The 21,237-nt window shown below is 42.1% G+C and overlaps 1 protein-coding gene across 1 annotated transcript in view; it reads left to right on the plus strand.

Moving 5' to 3' along the window:
• Positions 1-21,237, plus strand: part of ABCA4 (ATP binding cassette subfamily A member 4) — a 112,791-nt gene that overhangs the window by 26,001 nt on the left and 65,553 nt on the right. Inside the window, exons 6-12 of the mRNA XM_084637791.1 lie at positions 1,212-1,339; positions 6,483-6,680; positions 9,581-9,670; positions 10,085-10,325; positions 12,330-12,469; positions 13,573-13,689; positions 14,565-14,762. Coding sequence (XP_084493917.1) covers positions 1,212-1,339; positions 6,483-6,680; positions 9,581-9,670; positions 10,085-10,325; positions 12,330-12,469; positions 13,573-13,689; positions 14,565-14,762 — 1,112 coding nt within the window. The remainder of the gene's footprint in view (positions 1-1,211; positions 1,340-6,482; positions 6,681-9,580; positions 9,671-10,084; positions 10,326-12,329; positions 12,470-13,572; positions 13,690-14,564; positions 14,763-21,237) is intronic.

The raw sequence follows: 21,237 nt of genomic DNA on the forward strand, positions 1-21,237 counted from the left end.
CATTCTGAGAAACAGCTGAACTGTTTTTGCTGAAATTTTCCAAAACAATTTAGTGTGAGGCAGACATCTAGCATGGAAAATTTCATCCCAAACACTAGTCTGGTGAAGTTAAAAGCAACTGAAAACAGGATCTTATAATGGGAGGTATCCAGCAACCTTAAGTATGGGTGGCACTATCTGCACTATCTATGAGATACACTAGAACATTCAACAGTAATGGTGCAGAACTTATGGGCCAAATTCTGAGATCCTTACTGAGCTTCTATTTGGACAGTTTTCATGCAAAATTCCTGTTGACTTCAGCAAGAGTTTTCAGGGTTTGGCTCATTAGTAACCTTATCAGGAGTTAAGGTGTTTTGGACCCATTACTGTCAATTATATATATTATCATAAAGATGGAAGGAATGGAATTTTGTGGCCTTTCTTGTGTGTTTGTGTCTGTGTGTATTGTTTCTTGAGTAGGATTTGTTTAATAGTGGGGACTATAAAGCTTTAACGCTGTTCCTTGAGACATGCCCCTTGAAAAGAGTAATGAAGTTTTGCCTGTGAAAAGTTTTAAAAGGGCCATTCTTACAAAATATAAAATTAGGCTGTTTGCGCATGTTGCTGTTGATAGTGAATGCGAAGTGAGTGTAAATGACACCGATTGTCAAAGGTTGTTTGTACAACACCCAGTAGAAGGGGGAGGGGGAGACTGGGACGTCACAACATTATAGTAACTGAATATATAAAACAAAACATGACTTCAAAAGAAAACGCCAAGATTTCCAAATGTGACCAGTGATTTTGGGTGCCTCCGTTTTCAGTTGCTTACCTTGAGGAGCTTTTAAAAGCCGTGCTCAACTATGGGGAAGGCCCTCTTACTGCTTTTAGGGGCTACCTCACTTTTGTCTCATTCAAAGTGCGGGGGACGGAGGAGATGTCAGGTTGGCGTGTGTGTGTTTTTAAATACGTATGTTCATTAAGGGCCCCCTACTTTTTCCCCCATAATTCAAGCACTGTTTAGGAGATCTGATTTTCAGATGGTGGGTGCTCAATATTTTCTGAAAACAAAGCGCTATTCAGGTGTCTCGTGGTGGACCTCAAAGTCACTAGTAACTATTGAAAACCTTGGCCAAAGCACACAGTTTCCATGGGTCTAAGCAGGGCATTCTTTAATTCACCTTGTCCATCTTCTCAGTGCTCTTTACATTGCTTCCCTCTGCATTCAGGAAGAGGGTTAAGAATCCGAGACTTCTTGAAAGAAGAGGAGTCTCTGACGTCCTTTCTGCTGAATGATGCTGGCCTCTCAGACTCAGTGGTTTTCCAGCTGATTAATTCTCAAGTGCGCCCTGAACAGGTGGGTTGATATAGGCTATGTCTACACTTACAGCAGCAGGTAGAGTACATACACTGCAAACGCCCCCAGCAGTGTAGATGATGAGGCACTGCTTAGTTGAGAAGAGGAAAGGCATGCCAGAACCCTAGCATGTATTCCCTACATGGCTCTCTACATGCCTAAGCAGTGTCTCCCCTGTCTATACTGCTGTTTTTAGTAGTGTAGTGTCCTGGAGCCTTTCACTACCACACATGTAGCTACACAACAGTGTGGGCGCAGCCTGCCTTTCACTGTGGCATGTAGCTACCTGTACCCTACCCAGTGTAGACAAGGCCTTTTAGTATAACAGCAGCCACCTGCTATTGCAAGGCAGTTATCTGTGTGGAGTGGAATCTTTGTACATTCAGGAATAAAAAGCTGCCCAGCTGGAGGCACCAGATGGGTGATAGCGCCTCTTCCCCCTTCGTTAGTTTTTCCAGAATCCAGACTTATTTTGGCCTTAAAAAATACCTGGGGGATGGACTGAACCAAGGCACTATGGTTTGCTGCCTGCATTACTCCAAAGCAGCTGAGTTCATATCTGGTAGCTACACTGCCTAGCAATGAATCTGGCCCTGTGATCAAAGACTTGGCTCAGGAACATCATGCAGCTGTGCCCCATTTTAACTCAACAATGTGGTGAGCAGCAAGAGAGAACTCTGTGGGTAGAAACGTTTAACTTCACTTCCCCGATGTCAGCTGGATCACACAGGGGCTTTATGGCACTGTCTCGTGGAGAAAGATGGGAGCAGTGAAAAGCAGACCAGCTGTCCTGGATCCTTAATGAATAATAGATCTAAAATTCACAGTGAAAATTGCAAGTCAGATCATTCCTGAGGTAGCTACTCAGAGGATTGTATGTGACTAAGTCCAGGCTGTCTTTGGCCTTCTGTGTGCCAGTGGCTGGGGAGCTCTGAGAGGAATGCTGTGCTGATGAATGAACGTTGCTGAATCAGACCCCTGGGATTACTGCTCTCCATGCTGTGTGTGGTGGGGGGGAGGGGGCAATAATTCAGGCTGAATGACACAATTCTTCTTTTTCATTGTCACATAAAGCACAAATGCTGGAAATGTGTGGGCCTGCTTGTGGCCAGCAGGAGAGGGGATTAATGAACTTGCATTCACTTCTTCTCAGACTTTACAGGTTCTAGCTGGTGTGACTGGTTGCCAGATTACTCATCCACTACAGGGCTGACTAGAGCTACGGGAAGCTCCCTCACCCAGTGAGCCCCCCCACACACCCAGCCAGATCCATAGCTGGTGTAAAGTGGCATATCTCAGCTGACCTCAATGCCACTTTGTCAATTTACACCAGCTGAGGAGCTGAAAAGCTAGGTCTCTCTAGTGCTTCTGAAGTAAAAATACAGAAAAGGACCCTGTTGGGGCTCACTTCACATTTTCTTTCACTCCTCATCCCCCTCCTAGGTCTGCTATCCTAAGGAAATGACCCATTGTTGACTGGTTGTTAGTAGTGGGTTCCCAGGTGCCTTTCCTTATCTAGTATTGAAAACAGTTTGGCTATATACAGGGCCAAAATATTTTCAACACAGCTGCAGAAAGCATGATCCTGACTTCCTGTAACGTGGATATCTGTCATGCTTTCTGTAATGGTGTTATGAAAAGTTTGGCTCTTTCTACATCAGAATCCGAACCATTTTTAACACCAGCTGAGGAAGAGCCAAAGGAGACCTATTGTTGACCATGAGCACTGGTCAGGAATTTTCCAACCAAATACTTTTTAATTGGAAAATGCCAGTTTGAAGAAACCAAAATGTTTTGCAGAAAACATTCTGAATTTCAACAAGCTCTGTTGACAGCCATTGTAGATTTCCATGGGTACAGTTTATTTCTAGGCTTTTGGCACTAGTCACTGTAGCAGCAGCTCACCTTACAAAGGTTAATTTCACCCTATGAGGTAGAGCATGTATTAGCCACGCTTCACCCATCGTGAGCTGAGACACAGGGAGATTAAGGGCAGGTCTATACTTAAAATGCTGCTTCTGCGCAGCTGCACCGCTGTATCATGTAAGAGAAGACGCTCCTACGCCGCTGGGAGAACTTCTTCCATCAGTGTAGTTAATCCACCTCTCCAAGAGGTGGTAGCTACATTGACAGGAGAAGCTGTCCCATTGATGTAGCCCTGCCTACATGGGGTGTTAGGCTGGTATAACTATGTTGCTCAGAGGCGTGGATTTTTCACACCCCTGAGCGACTTAGTTATACGGATATAGGTCTCTAGTGTAGACCTGGCCTAAGGCTGTAATTTTCAAAGGGCCTGTGGGAGTGACTTTCAGTGGGAATTGCATGCCTCACTCCCATAGGCCCCTTTGAAAACTGCAGCCCATATAGCTTGCCCCTGCTGGAGAAGGGGGTAGAGCCAGGACTAGAATACAGATCTTCTGAGTCTTGCTACAGAGGCTTAATCACAAGACCATATGTCCTCTCAAGGATCTTCTGCTATTCCAGATCTGGATCTTTTACACATTTACATAGTTAAACGCAATCTCTCCCTCTCTTTCCCCCAACCTCAAAGAAACTTGTTAACAAGAGTCTCACTCCTTGGCAAACAGCTAGCTGCTGCTCTAGCTCCAACCTCCTACCATGCTGGGTGTGCAGGAAATGACACACTGAAATGAAAGCAAAAACTGATCAAAAAGCCTGCTAGTTGAAAAATAGTTTGTACTTCAGCTTGCGTGTTCTGGCTAAACAGTGACACACTGATAAAATTAGTAGAGTTTTCCTCTAAAGAGTTGCTTTTGGGTTGCAGCACAGAAAAAGATAAGCAGCTTAGAAAAGGTTGGCTACAGCCCACATTGTAGAACAACTTAAAAGGGTGGAGATTGGGTGTGCTTCTAACCTCTTCTGTTCCTGGGCAGTCTCACAGGGCAGCTACATTGTGTAAATAAAATAACCTCTTGCAGTTCTGCGATGAATCCCTATCAGTAACATCCACGTCATGGTTTCCTCACTTGCTTTACAAATCCAAACAAAGCATTCTTACTAGTCATCAGTGCAGCTCACTTTGAGCCTGGAACTTAGGTATTGCCAACCCCAAGCCAGGCATCTGGAACGCTTGTGAAACACTTTGAATACATCCACACTGCCTTCTAAACTGGGGCTTAGACTCAGGTTTGAGCCCAAACCCCTGCTACCGTACACACGCAAATCTTCTGACTCGGGTCGCCAATTACTCAGAACAGGATTGACTGGAGTGGCAGGGAGTCCCACTGTGACTTCTGTCCAAGCCCTGTCATCTTGTAGTGTGGACATAGCTCAAGCCACAGACCCAAGTCAGTAGTAGTGCAGTATAATGCGTTAGCTTGGTTGTGAGACCCAGGTCCAGCAATTGTAGACCCAAGTTTTCAATGCAGTGTGGACGCTTAAATATGGACTTGGAAACACTGTCTCCACAAGCACAGGTCCCACAAACCCGGGTTTACAATGTAGTGTAGATATAGCTCTTGCGTCCACATTCAAAAATGCTGTCTGTGCTTCCCAAGCTTTGAGCAAATGCCTTTACCACAGTGGGTTAATTCAGTCAAACTGGAACAATCCAACTTTTAACTTGTTCTCACCCATCCCTCTTTGGATTTTGCCTGAAAAACACAAACCAAACTTAAAAGTCCAGTCAGTACTGACATGTCTTCTGTTGCTTTCTATCCTCTCCCTTACTATCAGATTGTGCTAATAATATAGCCATGAGCCCTTAGAATATCTGGCTCGCATAGTGTTAATGAGTTTAGGCATCAGTATAAAGTAACTTTGCAACAGCAGCTCACCCCTAGGGGACATCACGTGGCACAGTCACAGGCCACACTCCATTGATCGGTCATATTTAACTTTTGAAGATTGATCATCTAATGACGAGATTATCACTGCTGCAGATTAGCCTGAAGCAGGGCCATTGCCGAGTGTGCCTATCCCAGCACGAGAGCCTACCCTTCCCATAGTGCAATGGGCAGGGCCGGTTCTAGGGTCCCATTTGGGGCAGTGGGAAGGGAATTGGGTATTTGGGGGGGCCTCTGGATATTCCTGTTTAAAAAAACAAACAACCTTCAAGGTGTCTAGGAACTAGTTAGGCCCCAGGGGAAAATCTTGGATTTTAAGAGTTTAAAAAAGTAAAATTTGGCTACTGTATCAGGATTTTGCTGTGATTTATAATTTATATCATGGATAAGGATTGTACATACTGCACATATTTTGGCCTTTCTGACAATAATTTGGGGGCCCTTGAAGATCAGGGTGGGGGGGAATGTCTCCTTAGATCCTTTGCGATGCCAGGCCTGGCTATGGGTATTGCATTGTCTAATAACTTGAATTGCACACACGCTCAAAATATAAGCAGTCATTTAAAATATTAATTTCAGTTGTGTCCTGTATTTCATATGTGAATGTTGTTTTAATTGTGTCATATGACACATTCCCTACAGCCTTGTTTACACACACAAGTTGTGATGCTTTAATATACTGGCACAGTTAAAGTGGCACAACCCTCCTTGTATGCACACAGTAACCTATATCTGCATAAGGAACCAGTATAACTGCAGCCACACTAGGACTTGTACCACTATAACTATTTTGGTAAAAAGTCAGCCCTAACTGAAATAATTACAGTGGTACAAAATATGTGTGTAGACCAGACCTTCGTTGTCATTGGAAGTTTGAGAATCAGAATAGGGTTGGCCCTTTGCTCTCTGGTCAGCCAGGGTTAGGAGCATGCTTGACCCATACCAAAGGTAGAGTCACATGGCATGTTTGGCAGGTTCCGGGGCAACACTGACATACATGTGGGAGCCACATTCATTCCTCCTTAGCCAGCAGGATGACTGGATATGACACAGGCCCTTCTTGAGGTGGTGGGGGGGGACAAGAATACTTCTGTCTCTGAAAACAACTTGGATTCCCCAGTGAGGGGAGAAAAGCCTTGCCTAGGGGAGGTGATTACACATGACATCAACTGGCGGTCACTCGAGGGCTGTGGCTTCAGAAGGTGGTGTCACCCTACAGTCCATGAAGGCATTGGTAGGGTCTAATTGTAACCACCAAAGCATTAGTATTGTCTCTAGTTCTTATTGAAAAGCCTGAAAGTTCCACAATGATAAAAGTGAATTGCTTTTGGCTGCAGTTTGCCTATGGAGTCCCTGACTTGACTCTGAAAGACATCGCCTGTAGCCAGACCCTACTCAACCGCTTCATTATCTTCAGCAGCCAAAGGGGTATGCATGCTGTGTACAATGCAATGTGTGCCCTTTCCCAGGAGAACCTGCAACAAATAGAAGACTCCTTGTACGCAAATATTGATTTCTTTAAGCTTTTCCAGCTGGTGAGTACTAACACAAATCTGCTTGGCGTGTGTTGTTTCTGGTATTCTACTTCAAGGATTTTCTTTGCATTATAGCACCCATGTTCTAAGCAGACATCTACATTTTTGCTAGGGCAGATAATTAGGTTACTGGTTATAAGTAAGGCTAAGATTTAGTCACAGGTAATTTTGGTAAAAGTCATGGACAGGTCACGGGCAATAAATAAAAATTCACAGCCTGTGACCTGTCCATGACTTTTACCAAAAATACCCCTGACTAAATCTCTACTTCTGGGTTGAGGTCTCCCTGCTCGCCAGCAATATAAACATTAAATAATAAATCTGTCTAATATATCTGAGTTTTCTCAAGTGTAAAAGTCCCTCTTCAAGTCAAAGCCCATCTCAACATTGTTTAGCCACACAGAGTGATTCTGTATAATAAACAAACATTCTTTGCCACAGGTACTTTTGAAATGCACTTCTTCGCTGCCCTGGAATTGATTCCACTTACACGTTTATTGTTTAAATCTGTGAACAGATTTAAAATTGAGGGGTGTGTATGTATTAACACACACATGCATGTGTCTACACAACCCTGTGGCTTGTTGGTGGCAATGAAAGCAAATCACAGTTCTGATAGTAAAATGGATGCAGAGTAATAAGATCCCTTCCTTTGCTATCTGGGCTTGTTTCGCTGCAGTGAGGAAAGTAAGCCTCTTTCCAGAGCATTGCTGTTATTGCAGCTGGTTGGGTAGTTGTCGTGTTTTCTCCATTTCAGATGCTCGAGTTATATGAAGTATAAACACAAAGATAAAGTTATTTAATATCTTAACACAGCTCAGGGGGGAATTACAATTTTACTCAATGCAGAATCAGTTGCTCACTGAAATACAAAAATCCACCCTGATCAAGTGTTTCTTCACCTGCTTCATGTGTAATCAGTCTTGCTCAATGCAGTATCAAGTGGATTAACATGGAACCACTTGGATTAAGAATATCTGTGAGTTTGACACTGGCTCTGTTTGTCTTCACTGCCTTAGGCCACTCTGTATTATATGGCCATGTGGTTACACTTGTACAACATAACCCACCACATATCTAACGGCTTGGCTATACTTACATTTTATTGTGCTCTAACTTGCTGGCGCAGGGGTGTGAAAAATCACCCCCCTGAGCGCAGCAAGTCAGAGCACTTTAAAGCGCTAGTGTAAACAGGCTTTGAGAGCTGGGAGCCAATCTCCTCATGGGGGTGGATTACCAGGAGCCCTGGGAGAGCAATCTCCCAGTGCTCGCGGGCGACCACACTCACACTTCAAAGCACTGCCGCTTTGCATTTTCACACTCACTTTGCACAGAAGTAAATGACTGCAGAGTGCAAGGCAGTGCAGAGTCAGCCAGCCCATTGGGAGTAAGGTTTCCAGAATTGGGGCCTGTATTGGCTCAAAGAATCCCTTCCATTCTGAAGGGCTCCATTTTCTAATGATGTCACCTTCTCTCCCAGTGAAACTGAAAACGTTTGGACAAATTTCCATCCCACTCTGTGCTGCAACTCCTAGTACATTGGGGTTCAGTAAGCTGCTATAGAACTGTGCTCTATAATATTTGGGGTGGAAGAAGCTCACTGCCTGCACATGCCCCACTCCCCACCAGTCCTGTCTCAGCCCCATGCTGTGGTAATGTAGGAGGATGTCAGTGGGGAAGAATTTTCCTCCTAGTGAATCATTCAGTTATTCCAGAGCACATCTATTTAGAAGGCTTTCTGTGATATATGAATCGTATCAGATGCATCATGCTAGAAATATTTAAAAACAGTAATTAGCACACACATGCATTGCTCTGTGTACTATGGAGGAGGAGGTGACAATTTCTCTTCCTTTCTCCTCTGGCTAATGAAAGCTGTTTCCATGTAGGGTATTTATCCTGGGGTCTTTTCTGTTTGCTTAGGAGGAACTTTGCTAGCTTTTTGTTGTGTACACTGATTTCTGTTCAGTGTTGCAAAATCTTTCAAAGAAGAAAAGGCTGCTCTATGGCCTTTCAGAGTTGTATCCATTTTTAGGCTCTTGGAGGCATCAGGGGAAAGTGAAAACATAATTTGAGGCAGTTTTTTTTAGCAAGCTCCTCCATTCAATGTAACTGACATGTTAAGGTACAAGCATGTGCTTTCCATGAAACTGCTACTTTTGTGATTTCCTGTTAGTTATCTGCAGAGTGGAGCTTCTTCTGCTTTCTTAACTACTGCCATCTGAAAGGAAGAAAGAGCATAGGGTCGGAAAGCAGTATAGACATGCAGTTCCAAAGGAACCTTTTTAAGAGACAGCCTGATTATAAAATGTAATAGTTAATTTAAAAGACCAGCTTTATATTTTGTTGTAATCCTAAAGAAAATAGCAGCCTGTGGAAGAAGAGCAAATGAGATACTCCACTGCAGGATGGGGCTTTGAGCCACACCACTGGCATAATCTGGCCTAAAAACCCATTTTTATGGGTCCAGGAGGATAACCCCAATGCAAAGCACCTGACACAAGGGCTTTTAAGCCATTCCCCATATTTGTTGCTGGTATAGCAGAGGAAAGGGATGAAGCCAGGACTACCATGCACCACATAAATCTCCAGCTGTGTTTTCAGTGCCCCATGGCCATTTCATCCCATTGAGAGTTAGAGCAGTTAGTTACTTTACTCAGACTCCTTCCCCCCCACATCCCAACTGTGTAAAATCCCGGAGGGCTACAATTTATTTAGTCAATAGCTGGGACAGAACTTTGAACCTTCTGTTCAAAAACAGACTCCTACCGCTTGAGCTAAAGGAGAATCGACAGCCCTTTAAACAGAGCTTTCCGTTCCCCGTAGTGTAACTGGGTAGTAGACACCATTGACCGGTTGACACTGGACTCATTTCTTCTCTATTTTTAATTTAATCACAGCTTCCCACTGTTCTAGACAGTAAGGCGCAAGGCGTTGACCTGAGATCCTGGGGGAGAGTGCTGTCTAATGTGTCTCAAGCTGTGCGAGAGGTAAGCAATCTGATAATGAACTGAATCACCCATTTTTGGCAGTGCACAGCGCTCCTCTGCCCTTGTTTGATCCACCAGTTTGTCTCACAAACATCTGATTTATCTGAAAGAATCCAGGCTACATCAGTGGAATGGTCAAGGAGTGATGATCTCTGGAAAATGCATCCTTAGTCTCTTTCCCCACCATAAATATGGGTGTAAACTTCAATGGCTATGAAACATAACAGCATTTTTCAGTAAGGCAGAAGAGCACAAGCACCAAAACTGTCTTGTTGCTAGTGTGGGATAAAAAAGGAGAAGGCACCTTCAGGTCCCACTGCTCACCTCCAGGAGGGCTGGGCACAATCAAGTCCTACCCATTCTGGTTTTCTTGTGGAGGGTTGCTGTTAATAAAGAAGTCTTGTTTTGCTACAGCTAGCCAGGAGGCCAAGCATTCAGGACTTTTTGTTGGTTCTGCAACCGTTTGTACAAGGTGGAGGGCCAGAATCCTTCAGCCACCTGATCAGCGCCTTGTCTAATCTTCTCTGTGGCTATCCAGAGGAAAGTGGTTCCAGAATATTCTCCTTCAACTGGTATGAAGATAATAACTACAAAGCCTTCCTAGGGGTTGACTCCACCAAGAAGGAATCCATTTATTTTTATGACAATACAACCAGTAAGTTTTCCCATCAACTCCTGCATACACTTAAGTCTTTGGGGTTGGCTATAGCACTACAGAGTGGTGTTTTTAAGCAGTTGGTTTGAACAATTAGTGCCTGGATGGTTACCCTTCACATTTGGGAACTGGAGACAGGAAATCCTATGATGATAAATCTGACCGAAGCATACTTTCATTTACAATATAGGAATGTAAGAAATGCCATATTAAATCCAGATTATTGGTGTACTGGGTCCAGTATTTGTTTCTGACAGTAGGCAGGACCTCCTGGTGAACAATTCTGGAATAACTTGCCCAAAAGGGAATTTTCTTAAGTCCATCAGTTAATGGTTGATTTATGACTGCAAGCACATATCTTCTTTTTTTTAAAAAAAAAAAAAATCCTGTATAGTGTACTGTGGATATCCTTGTTATGCAGATAAATAAACTCCTGGCCTTAATCATATATTGTGGCAATGAGTTCCACAGGTCATGTATCATATAAAAAGTATTTCCATGTATCAGTTTTAAATTTGTTGCCTGTCAGTTGCATTGACTGTCCACTTGCTTTTGTATTATGAGAGAGGGTAAATAGAGACATCTGTTTTTTTACCATCTCTACAATTCATTATTTTATATCCATTAGGCCCCCTCCTGTTTGCCTCCTGTCTAAATTTTCCCAATCTTTACAGTCTTTCCTTATACGGAAGTCTTTCCATGCCCTTAAACATTTTTCATTGCTTGTATATGAGCCCTTTCTATTTCTGCTGTGCCTTAACAGCTGTATCATAACTGGTGCTGGGTATCTTTTTGTCCATAGAACATGGAACACGTAGCGATAGATATTGTTATTGGCTCAGTTATACCCTAGGATCTGAGCTCCGCTGCTGTAGGATGCTTCCTGTATTTTATCCTAAACCCTGCTGCCATTTAACTCCCCTTTCTCTCTATGAATGTGTAGCCACCAAGGATTATAGATCTGTCGACACATGCCCAGTACTCTGCTTCCTCGGTTAGGGAACAGATGAAAGAAATGCTATCCAGCTAAATGACTGTGCTAAATGCAAGAATAAGATGAAAAGGAGTACTTGTGGCACCTTAGAGACTAACCAATTTATTAGAGCATAAGCTTTCGTGAGCTACAGCTCACTCACGAAAGCTTATGCTCTAATAAATTGGTTAGTCTCTAAGGTGCCACAAGTACTCCTTTTCTTTTTACGAATACAGACTAACACGGCTGTTACTCTAAAAGAATAAGATGGAAATTCTTTACACAGAGAGTTTAATACTGAGTTATATCTTAGGATCCAGTTGCAAACTTTTTCAGAGTTCAGGATGTTCAGTCCCAGGGCTTTTAGTTTGGACACACCTCCTGTGTGGATTAAACTACCATGGGCAGGCATAGAAATAACTACATACAATATCAACAACCATACAAGAAGGTAGATCACTGGAGAAAAAACTATAGATGTTAAGAAAAGAGAGGGGGATACAGATGGGTTCTCTAGTTTCCTGCCATTCGAAATGTCCTATGAATGAAAACTAGCAAATATTGAAATTCACTGTGTCTCAGCTTCAAAACTGCTTCGTGTCTTTGTTTTAAGAAAAGGAGTACTAGTGGCACCTTAGATGCATCCGATGAAGTGAGCTGTAGCTCACGAAAGCTTATGCTCAAATAAATTGGTTAGTCTCTAAGGTGCCACAAGTACTCCTTTTCTTTTTGCAAATACAGACTAACACGGCTGCTACTCTGAAACCTGTCTTTGTTTTGCAGCCCTAAAATCTACTCAGCAAACTTTGCCACTTGTTTCCCCTGGGTAAAGATGTATTTGAGATCCCACACTGTTGTGTTGCTTTTCAGCTACTGTGTATCTATTTAGGTACAGCACAAAGTAGCCTGTTCAGACCCCAGAGTCAAAGAGGTTTGCATTTGTGATTTGGGCAGACTGAAGCCTGAAGGATGTTATAAACAATAGAGCATGGGTATGGTTACATAACATCTGTCCTAATTTTTTCCTGTAGCACCCTTTTGTAATGCATTGATCCAGAGCATGGAATCAAACCCTTTAACCAAAATAGCATGGAGTGCTGTGAAGCCCCTGCTGATGGGAAAAATCCTCTTTGCTCCTGATTCTCCTGCTGTAAGGCAAATACTGAAGAATGTAAGAAATTCTGATATATATACAACTAGTATTTTTAACCAGCTATCCCCCACAATGAATAACCCAACCATTTTGCCCTCGTGACCTTTTCTTCACAGAGTTCTTTTTGCTTTGATGTCTAGAATGAATCATAGGAAGGAAGAAATTGTGACATTCGCTGAGACCTGAAAGTCAGAGATTTCAAACCAATGACATCAAGGTTAAGATTATACTTAAGGGTAATTGGAAGAGAGGGCCTGCGTCTCCTCTCACACTAGTGGAATTAGGCGTCAGTGGGATTATATTAGTGTATACCAGATCAGAATTTGGCCCACTCCCTCTTTGCAAGCCTGAAACTATTCTATCTTGATGGCAAAGGAAAACCAGTTGTAAGTGAGACAGGATAATGGGAAATTACCCATAGTTCTGTGAAGATTCTTTGGCCTGAGAAGTCTTTTTCAGTGGTGATGAACAAAGTTTCAACTTTCTTCTCAGAAAAAGAAATGTATTGGACCCATTTTTTAACACTGATTAGAAACGGCAGAGAAGAGAGCAGAATATTATATGGGGTGTGGGGAAGGGGGCAGGCTGGCTGTTCCAGGGGCAAATGGAAAGGAAGGATGGTCTTGTGGTTCAGACACTGGACTGGAATTCAAGAGATTGGTATTTAAATCTCAAGCTTCTCTGTGATTCCATTGGTAAAACTGGGTAGTAATATTTCTGTCCTCCACAGGATGTTAAGAAAAAATAAATGTTTATGAAGTGTGCAGCTATTATTGCAATTGAGGGAAGAGGGTTATATAAATAGATTTATCTATCTAGTCACGCTTGCTTCTGTTAAACACACAGAAGAAATGTGCTATGGGTGTCTTGGATGAGTCCAACAGAATTCAAGGAATGCCCTTTGTGAGGCGCACTCTTTCTGTCACACTCCATTGCCACAATGTCTCTTCTATCGTGTTTATTGAGTTATTGTAATTAAATTAAATTAGATTAGTAAGCTTTGGATTGCTACAAATCATTAGGGTCAGCATCATTGCATGCATCTGACCCTGAGTGGTCTGTATGTGTTTGGGTTATCTCTCTAACATATTGATATTCCTTTCTGGTTGTTAATGCCTCAGGCAAACTCCACATTTGAAGAACTTGAGCGCCTCAGACTGTTGACCAAAGCCTGGGAAGAAGTGGGACCTCAGCTGTGGCACTTCTTTCAAAGCAGCCTGCAAATGAATATGATCCGAGTATGTTGTGCCCTGGCTGGGGAACTGTGATTAGAGCAGCCCTTCAGCTTCCTTATTTCATAGGGGATAGGAGAGTTAACCTGGAAAGTTTGGATGGAAGAACAACCTTTGCATGAAGCAATGTTATGATTCCTAAGAACGTATGGGTCTGTGGTCACTGGGTTTGTTTTGCAGACTTGTCTGATATGCATTATGAAGACACTGGACCTGATCCCCAGGTCTAGCTAAGCTCTGCTTGGTGCAGGAAATGAAAGAGAAAAAGTGGTATTATGCTTCTTTTATACCCGCCTGATCCTTGGGTCAGCCAGGGGTGGTTTGATCCCTTGCACAACTTAGAGCAGTCTCAGGGCTGCTCCAAGTTGCACCCAGCTGCCCCTAGCCCCAAGGTCCATTCTGGCAGCTGGGGATAGCAACTCGGTAGCCATGTCCTCTCCCTTCTGGCAAAGTCCCCTATATAGGGGCCTGCAAGGAAGGATTCTGCAAAAGTTACTGTTTACATCGGCAAAAGGATCAATATGCTGGGTCTCCTAAAGTCCAGAGCAAACGGTTAAGTAACTCATATAGCTTAGATATAAAGAGCAATTCATATTGAGAAATGCTGTGTTTGTTTGAGAGCTGTTTTCTCTGCATGTGGAACTGATGTTTCAGACGTATTCCAAGCCTTGTAAAGAGGAATAGAATTAAGGATCAAACAAAGATCTGTTGCTTGTAACTCTCCCTCTTAGATGCCTTTTTACAGACATAACTCCGTGGCCTACCCTTTCCCATTAATTGGGGACTCAATAGGATGGCATGTAAACCTTTCCAGCTAGAGTGGGCTCGTTCTAAAGCACGTAAAGAGTGATGTAGTAAATCAGAACTGATGTGCTTCCCAGAACACTCTGAAGAACCCCACAGTGAGACACTTCTTGAATCGACAGCTGGTTGCTGAAGATTTAACTGCTGAAGATGTGATCAACTTCCTCCATAATGGATGTCCAGAAAACCGCGAAGAGGGTGTGGCAGACTTTGATTGGCGGAATATCTTCAATGTCACAGACCAAGCTTTGCGTTTGTTTAATCAGTATTTGGAGGTAAGGTTGGAACTTTTATTAGGTGGTGGGCACCACTGGAAATCCTTAGAGAGAGACTATATCAGAGCATCATCATCAGTGCTTAAATGCTATGGGTGCTAAGACAGAGAGATTTAAATCACAAGGTATTTCAGTTATTTCACCTTACTTGTTTTAAAATAATAAAGTGACAGAAGAATAAATGCAAAAAGAAAAGGAGTACTTGTGGCACCTTAGAGACTAACCAATTTATTTGAGCATGAGCTTTTGTGAAGAGACTAACCAATTTATTTGAGCATGAGCTTTCGTGAGGTCACGAAAGCTCATGCTCAAATAAATTGGTTAGTCTCTAAGGTGCCACAAGTACTCCTTTTCTTTTTGCGAATACAGACTAACACGGCTGTTACTCTGAAACCAAAGAATAAATGCCTTACTCTGATAGGGAAACTTTCATCTGATGATCCCCACAGGCTTTATTAAAAGTATTAGTTGAGTCTGGAAACATACACAGGAAACAGAAAAATGTCATCATTGCCATTTTACAGAAGCGGCAAGTGACACACACACAGCGAGAATTTCAGAACGCCGACCATTGGCTTCAGAGGGAGCAGGGTTCTGAATGCTTTTGAAAATCCCACCCTGAGTTTAACCACTGGATCCAAATCTCACTGAAAGTCAATGTTTCCACTGACTTTAATGGGCATTGGATCAAGCCTCATGTGAATTGTCCGAGGTCAGATGGGGAGTTGGTAAAAAAGCAGAGAATGGGACTCAGGAAAAAGACCACTGGGCTCCCTTCCCTAGAAGCTATTGTTTATGTAGATTCTAAAAGATCTGGCAGGTATAACAGTTTCATTCTCAAAATGATTTTTGCATTAAGACAAACCACAATTTCAGTGACTCTTTTCCTTTTACTTCTTATTTAGGAAGAAATACTAGCTCTGGGAAATTCATCACTGCACAATACTGATGCTTTTTCTTTAGATAAAAAACAAAAGTGAATAGCTTTTTTAGCATCACTTGTGGCCACAATGATGTCAGAAGTGTGAAGCATTAGAGCCCTTTCTACAGCTCCTCCCCTCCCCCCACCCCCACCCCCCCAAAAAAATGCATTAGGCAGTTAGAGAGATGAAAACAGACAGGTGCCTGCCCCAAAGAGCTTATCACCTAATGAGATAACATACAAACCATGGATGTATCTGGGAGGGGCAGGGAGTGCAGGGAGAGCATGAAAACACAAGGTGATAATTCGTTGTAAATTCTCTTCCCTGTTGTTATTTTTAACCCTGGGCTCTTTGCCTTTCTCTTAATTAACTCATAGTCATTTGGTTTTTACCAGTTTAATTCATATTTTTATTCCTCTCTTTTTGTTTATTTTTTAAAACCTCACTTTGCTTCATTTTTCTTTAACTCCTGCCTCTTTTGTTTAATATAACATATTGGTTATTTCATTATTTTGCCTTTTTCTTAGGACAAATACCAAAATCAACTTTCCCTCCCTACTGTCTATATAAATAACCAAACCACTCTGTCCTCCTTCTCATTACTAGTATTATTTATACATGGGAGCAACCATAAAGTGCGAGCTGCTTTCCAAACATCCCAGGAGTTTACAGACTACCCAGAGGAACTTATGTTCTAAAGACTGTCCAGGTGCCCTGTCGCTATGAAGCCTACCTCTTCTCCTCTTCTTCTTCACCTTGTTCTGTGTGTGGTGCAGTTACATCACACACTCGAGAGAAAAACATTTAAAAAGCCATTCAGATGGTTGCCTATCATGGACCCAGAACCACTTCATTTCTGGAAAAATCCTTTAGCATCTAATAGGGAATCAACCAATGGGGTTCTAGAGAAATTGCTCTAATATGTTTAGAATTTAACAGAGAATGATCTTCTTTCTATTGGTTTTTGACCATCCATGGTATTGTGTAATTCTCTAAAATATATAAGATGGTTCAAAGATTCTATTAGAAACATCGTTTTCTATTAAATTCTATGGAACTTTTGTGTAACGGGGATTCAGAGCAGAAAGCTTTAAAATAAAACCAGAATTATAATTATATTTAAAGATTGCTAATACAACAGAATGTTACAGATATTCCCCAGATAATAGTACCTAAATCTGAAGGTTCTAGTTAGAGGTTTATATATGATCCTGTGCATAATGGGGAGTAGCCAGAAGGAATCCAATTCAGATGGTCATGCTAAGAGAATGCAACTGTCCTGCTCTGCTTCTTCCCAATCAGATTTAATTATCGCTTTAAAAAAATATAACACTGTATTCTACAGGAATCAGTCCAAACACAGCAGCAGCAAAATTGTGGATTATAATACTTTCTCATGTAAGGGATCTCTCCATGCTATTTTGTAATTCAGATTATAAAAGCACCCCTGCACCTTTGGTATGGTATGATGACAAACTATCACACCTGAACTAGCAAAGAGACTGATGGGCAGATTTTCTAAAATGATTTCCGTTTTGGGGTACCCAAAGTGTTTCAGTCCAGATGCCCTGCAACAAAGGGACCCAAAATGAGTGGCCACTTCTGAAAATATGGCTGTGTACCATTTCTTTGTCCTAGAGCTTCCATTCTCTAGGACTATACTGAGGCCACTCATAGGCACCAAAGAGCAAGTTCGGTGCAATTTTGCTAGGTAAAGAAAGAGCTAATAGTGTCTTTACATTGCCTTTCTCAGTGACACGCCAATGGCTGTGTAATAGCGCATATCTGTTCTTTTCACTTCCAGAGCTAAAGGTAACATGACACATTCTCAGACAGGTCCTTTGAGAAGCATTATAATCAGAAGTTGATTTGACTGGGGCAATCCAAGCTTAATGATAGGTTCAGAATCCCATTAACTAAGTTAACAAATCATGCAAAGGTGTTATTTTCAGTCATGGGGGCTAGGCTGAAGGGTGTGTCAATTACTTCCCCAGCGTTTCTAGGAATGGCCTTGATGGGCCTCTAGCTTCCTGGGTGCAGGCAAAAGGGGTAAATAAGTCTAGCTGGAATTAAACAAGAGATGGGTATGGGTATGATTGGGTGGGGTGAGGTGGGGTCTTAATGAGGAAGGGAGAAAAAGAAATAAAATACAGACTCTGATTTGTAAATTTTTGAGCACAGATAAATATGATGGGCTCAACCCTGGGGCAGAATAGGGCTGACAATCTGAAGCCATTGCTCATGGTAATCATACTTCTGTTTATATTACCTTCCCCCTGAGAATCTGTAAGTGCCTTACAGATGTTAATTACATCTCACAACACCACTAGCAGTTAAGAAAGCTGAAGCACAGAGAGGCTAAGTGAGTATGACTTGCCTGAGGTCACACAGAAAGTCTGTAGCAGAGCAAGGAATAGGACCCAGGTCTCCTGAGTCCCAGTCCTGTGCTTTAACCACAAAGAAAAACTATCTCTTCTATCGAAGAAGTCAGGAAGTGAAGGCCTAATCAGCTTCGTCCTATCTGTAGCTATCACAACAGAGGGAGAGAGAAGCTTTTGCATATTTCAGAGTGGTAGCCATATTAGTCTGTATCAGCAAAAACAATGACTTTTGCATATGACCATATTAACTTTACTTCTGCTCTTCGCACTGTGTTAGCAGAGTAACTTATCGTGCATGCTGACCTGCAATACTCTGCTTTCTGTGGGGTCTGCACTAGAACTTTCATAGCCAAGGCAGTAGCTGTGCCTTGCAATCATGTACTTTTGTATTCTAGTGTCTTTTAAGTTTGCTATTTACATAGAGCCTGTGGTATTTGGAGATAAGATTAAATAAAAAGGGCCAAACAGAAAATGAATTTATTCTACCATAGTGACACAAACACACAAATTATTCTCTCCATCCGTTACTGTTTCTTTTCGATATAATTAATGTTAGAGGTAGCATGGTCTAATGGTTAGAGCAAAGGTATGGGAGTCAGGACTTCTGGCTTCCACTTAATCTCTTTTCAATGGGCTAAAATATCATGACACTCAGAGAGAAATATTTATTCCAATCTGGGCTGGGCAACCCAACCTAGATTCTATTCCCATCTGAAAATCAGGCCATTTCTGTGTCTCAGTTTCCCCACCTGGAATAATACCTACCAGAGAAATTGTGTGGCTTATTGAAAGTTTGTAAAGCACTATATGTTAGTTAATGTTTCTAAAGCACTTGGTGATAGTTGTATAAAAGATGCTATCCGAGTGCAAAGCTACAAAGTAATAACACTGGTGGTTTAAGTGCCTCTTTTGTTGTTTTACTGTCAATTAAAAAAATATTACCACACATAACCCCTAAATGTAAAATAGTCTTTCAGAATATTATCAGCTGTAGTAATGCAAGAACCTTAATTCTGTTACAAGCATTTTTCAGATTTAAAAAAAAAAAAAAAAAGCAAAATGTAATTCACAAGATGGAAAAGTTAAACAAAGGAGTCTTTACATTTCAAAGATGTCTGCCAGTTAAATAACAAGTTGTCTCTATGAGCACTTTGATGTAGAGTAATTGTTGGTTATTGACCTGCAAGAGATGATCAAAAAGATAAAATCAAACAAGTTAGCCTCTTGGCGTTCTGTGAAGTAACTGAATACATTTCTTCCCAGTCAGTTTAGAGGCTAAATACAGCTACCCTCTGTGCTGGAGTCTCACTGATTTTGGAGTTGAGGCTCAAAATACAAACTTGGGACTGCTAAACACTGAGGATGGAGTGGAGGTTAAGGATAATCTAGGCATGGTCCAATATCTAAACAAATACTTTGCCTCAGTCTTTAATGAGGCTAATGAGGATCTTAGGGATAATGGTAGCATGACAAATGGGAATGAAGATATGGAGGTAGATACTCGCATATCTGAGGTAGAAGCAAAACTCGAACAGCTTAATGGGACTAAATCAGGGGGTCCAGGTAATCTTCATCCAAGAATATTAAAGGAATTGGCACATAAAATTGCAAGCCCATTAGAAGAATTTTTAATGAAATCCGTAAATTCAGGGGTTGTACCATATGACTGGAGAATTGCTAACATAGTTGCTATTTTTAAGAAAGGAAAAAAACGTGATCTGGGTAACTACAGGCCTGTTAGTTTGACATCTGTAGTATGCAAGGTCCTGGAAAAAATTTTGAAGGAGAAAGTAGTTAAGGACATTGAGGTCAATGGTAAATGGGACAAAATACAACATGGTTTTACAAAAGGTAGATCGTGCCAAACCAACCTGATCTCCTCCTTTGAGAAAGTAACAGATTTTTTAAACAAAGGAAATGCAGTGGATCTAATTTACCTAGATTTCAGTAAGGCATTTGATACGGTGCCACATGGGGAATTATTAGTTAAATTGGAAAAGATGGGGATCAATATGAAAATTGAAAGGTGGATAAGGAATTGGTTAAAGGGGAGACTACAGCGGATCATATTGAAAGGCTGGAGGGAGGTTACCAGTGGAGTTCCTCAGGGATCGGTTTTGGGACCAATCTTATTTAATCTTTTTATTACTGACCTCTGCACAAAAAGTGGGAGTATGCTAATAAAGTTTGCAGGTGACACGAAGCTGTGAGGTATTGCCAATTCAGAGAAGGACCAGGATATCTACAGACTAGGGACCGAATGGCTTGGCAGCAGTTCTGCAGAAAAGGACATGGGGTTACAGTGGACGAGAAGCTGGATATGAGTCAACAGTGTGCCCTTGTTGCCAAGAAGGCCAATGGCATTTTGGGATGTATATATAGGGGCATTGCCAGCAGATCGAGGGACGTGATCGTTCCCCTCTATTCGACATTGGTGAGGCCTCATCTGGAGTACTGTGTCCAGTTTTGGGCCCCACACTACAAGAAGGATGTGGAAAAATTGGAAAGAGTCCAGCAGAGGGCAACAAAAATGATTAGGGGACTAGAACACATGACTTATGAGGAGAGGCTGAAGGAACTGGGATTGTTTAGTCTGTGGAAGAGAAGAATGAGGTGGGGATTTGATAGCTGCTTTCAGCTACCTGAAAGGGGGTTCCAAAGAGGATGGATCTAGACTGTTCTCAGTGGTAGCTGATGACAGAACAAGGAGTAAGTTGGTCTCAAGTTGCAGTGGGGGAGGTTTAGGTTGGATATTAGGAAAAACTTTTTCACTAGGAGGGTGGTGAAACACTGGAATGCGTTATCTAGGGAGGTGGTGGAATCTCCTTCCTTAGAAGTTTTTAAGGTCAGGCTTGACAAAGCCCTGGCTGGGATGATTTAGTTGGGGATTGGTCCTGCTTTGAGCAGGGGGTTGGACTAGATGACCTCCTGAGGTCCCTTCCAACCCTGATATTCTATGGTTCTATGATCCTACAGGAGCATCTGGTTGACCTTGTAAACTGGAGTAATAGTAATAGGATGAAATTTAATAGTGAGAAGTGTAAGGTCATGCATTTAGGGATTAATAACAAGAATTTTAGTTATAAGCTGGGGACGCATCAATTAGAAGTAACGGAGGAGGAGAAGGACCTTGGAGTATTGGTTGACCACAGGATGACTGAGCCGCCAATG

This window comes from Lepidochelys olivacea (genome assembly GCF_965140295.1).
Source record: "Lepidochelys olivacea isolate rLepOli2 genome assembly, chromosome: 8".
Classification (NCBI taxonomy): Eukaryota; Metazoa; Chordata; order Testudines; family Cheloniidae; genus Lepidochelys; species Lepidochelys olivacea.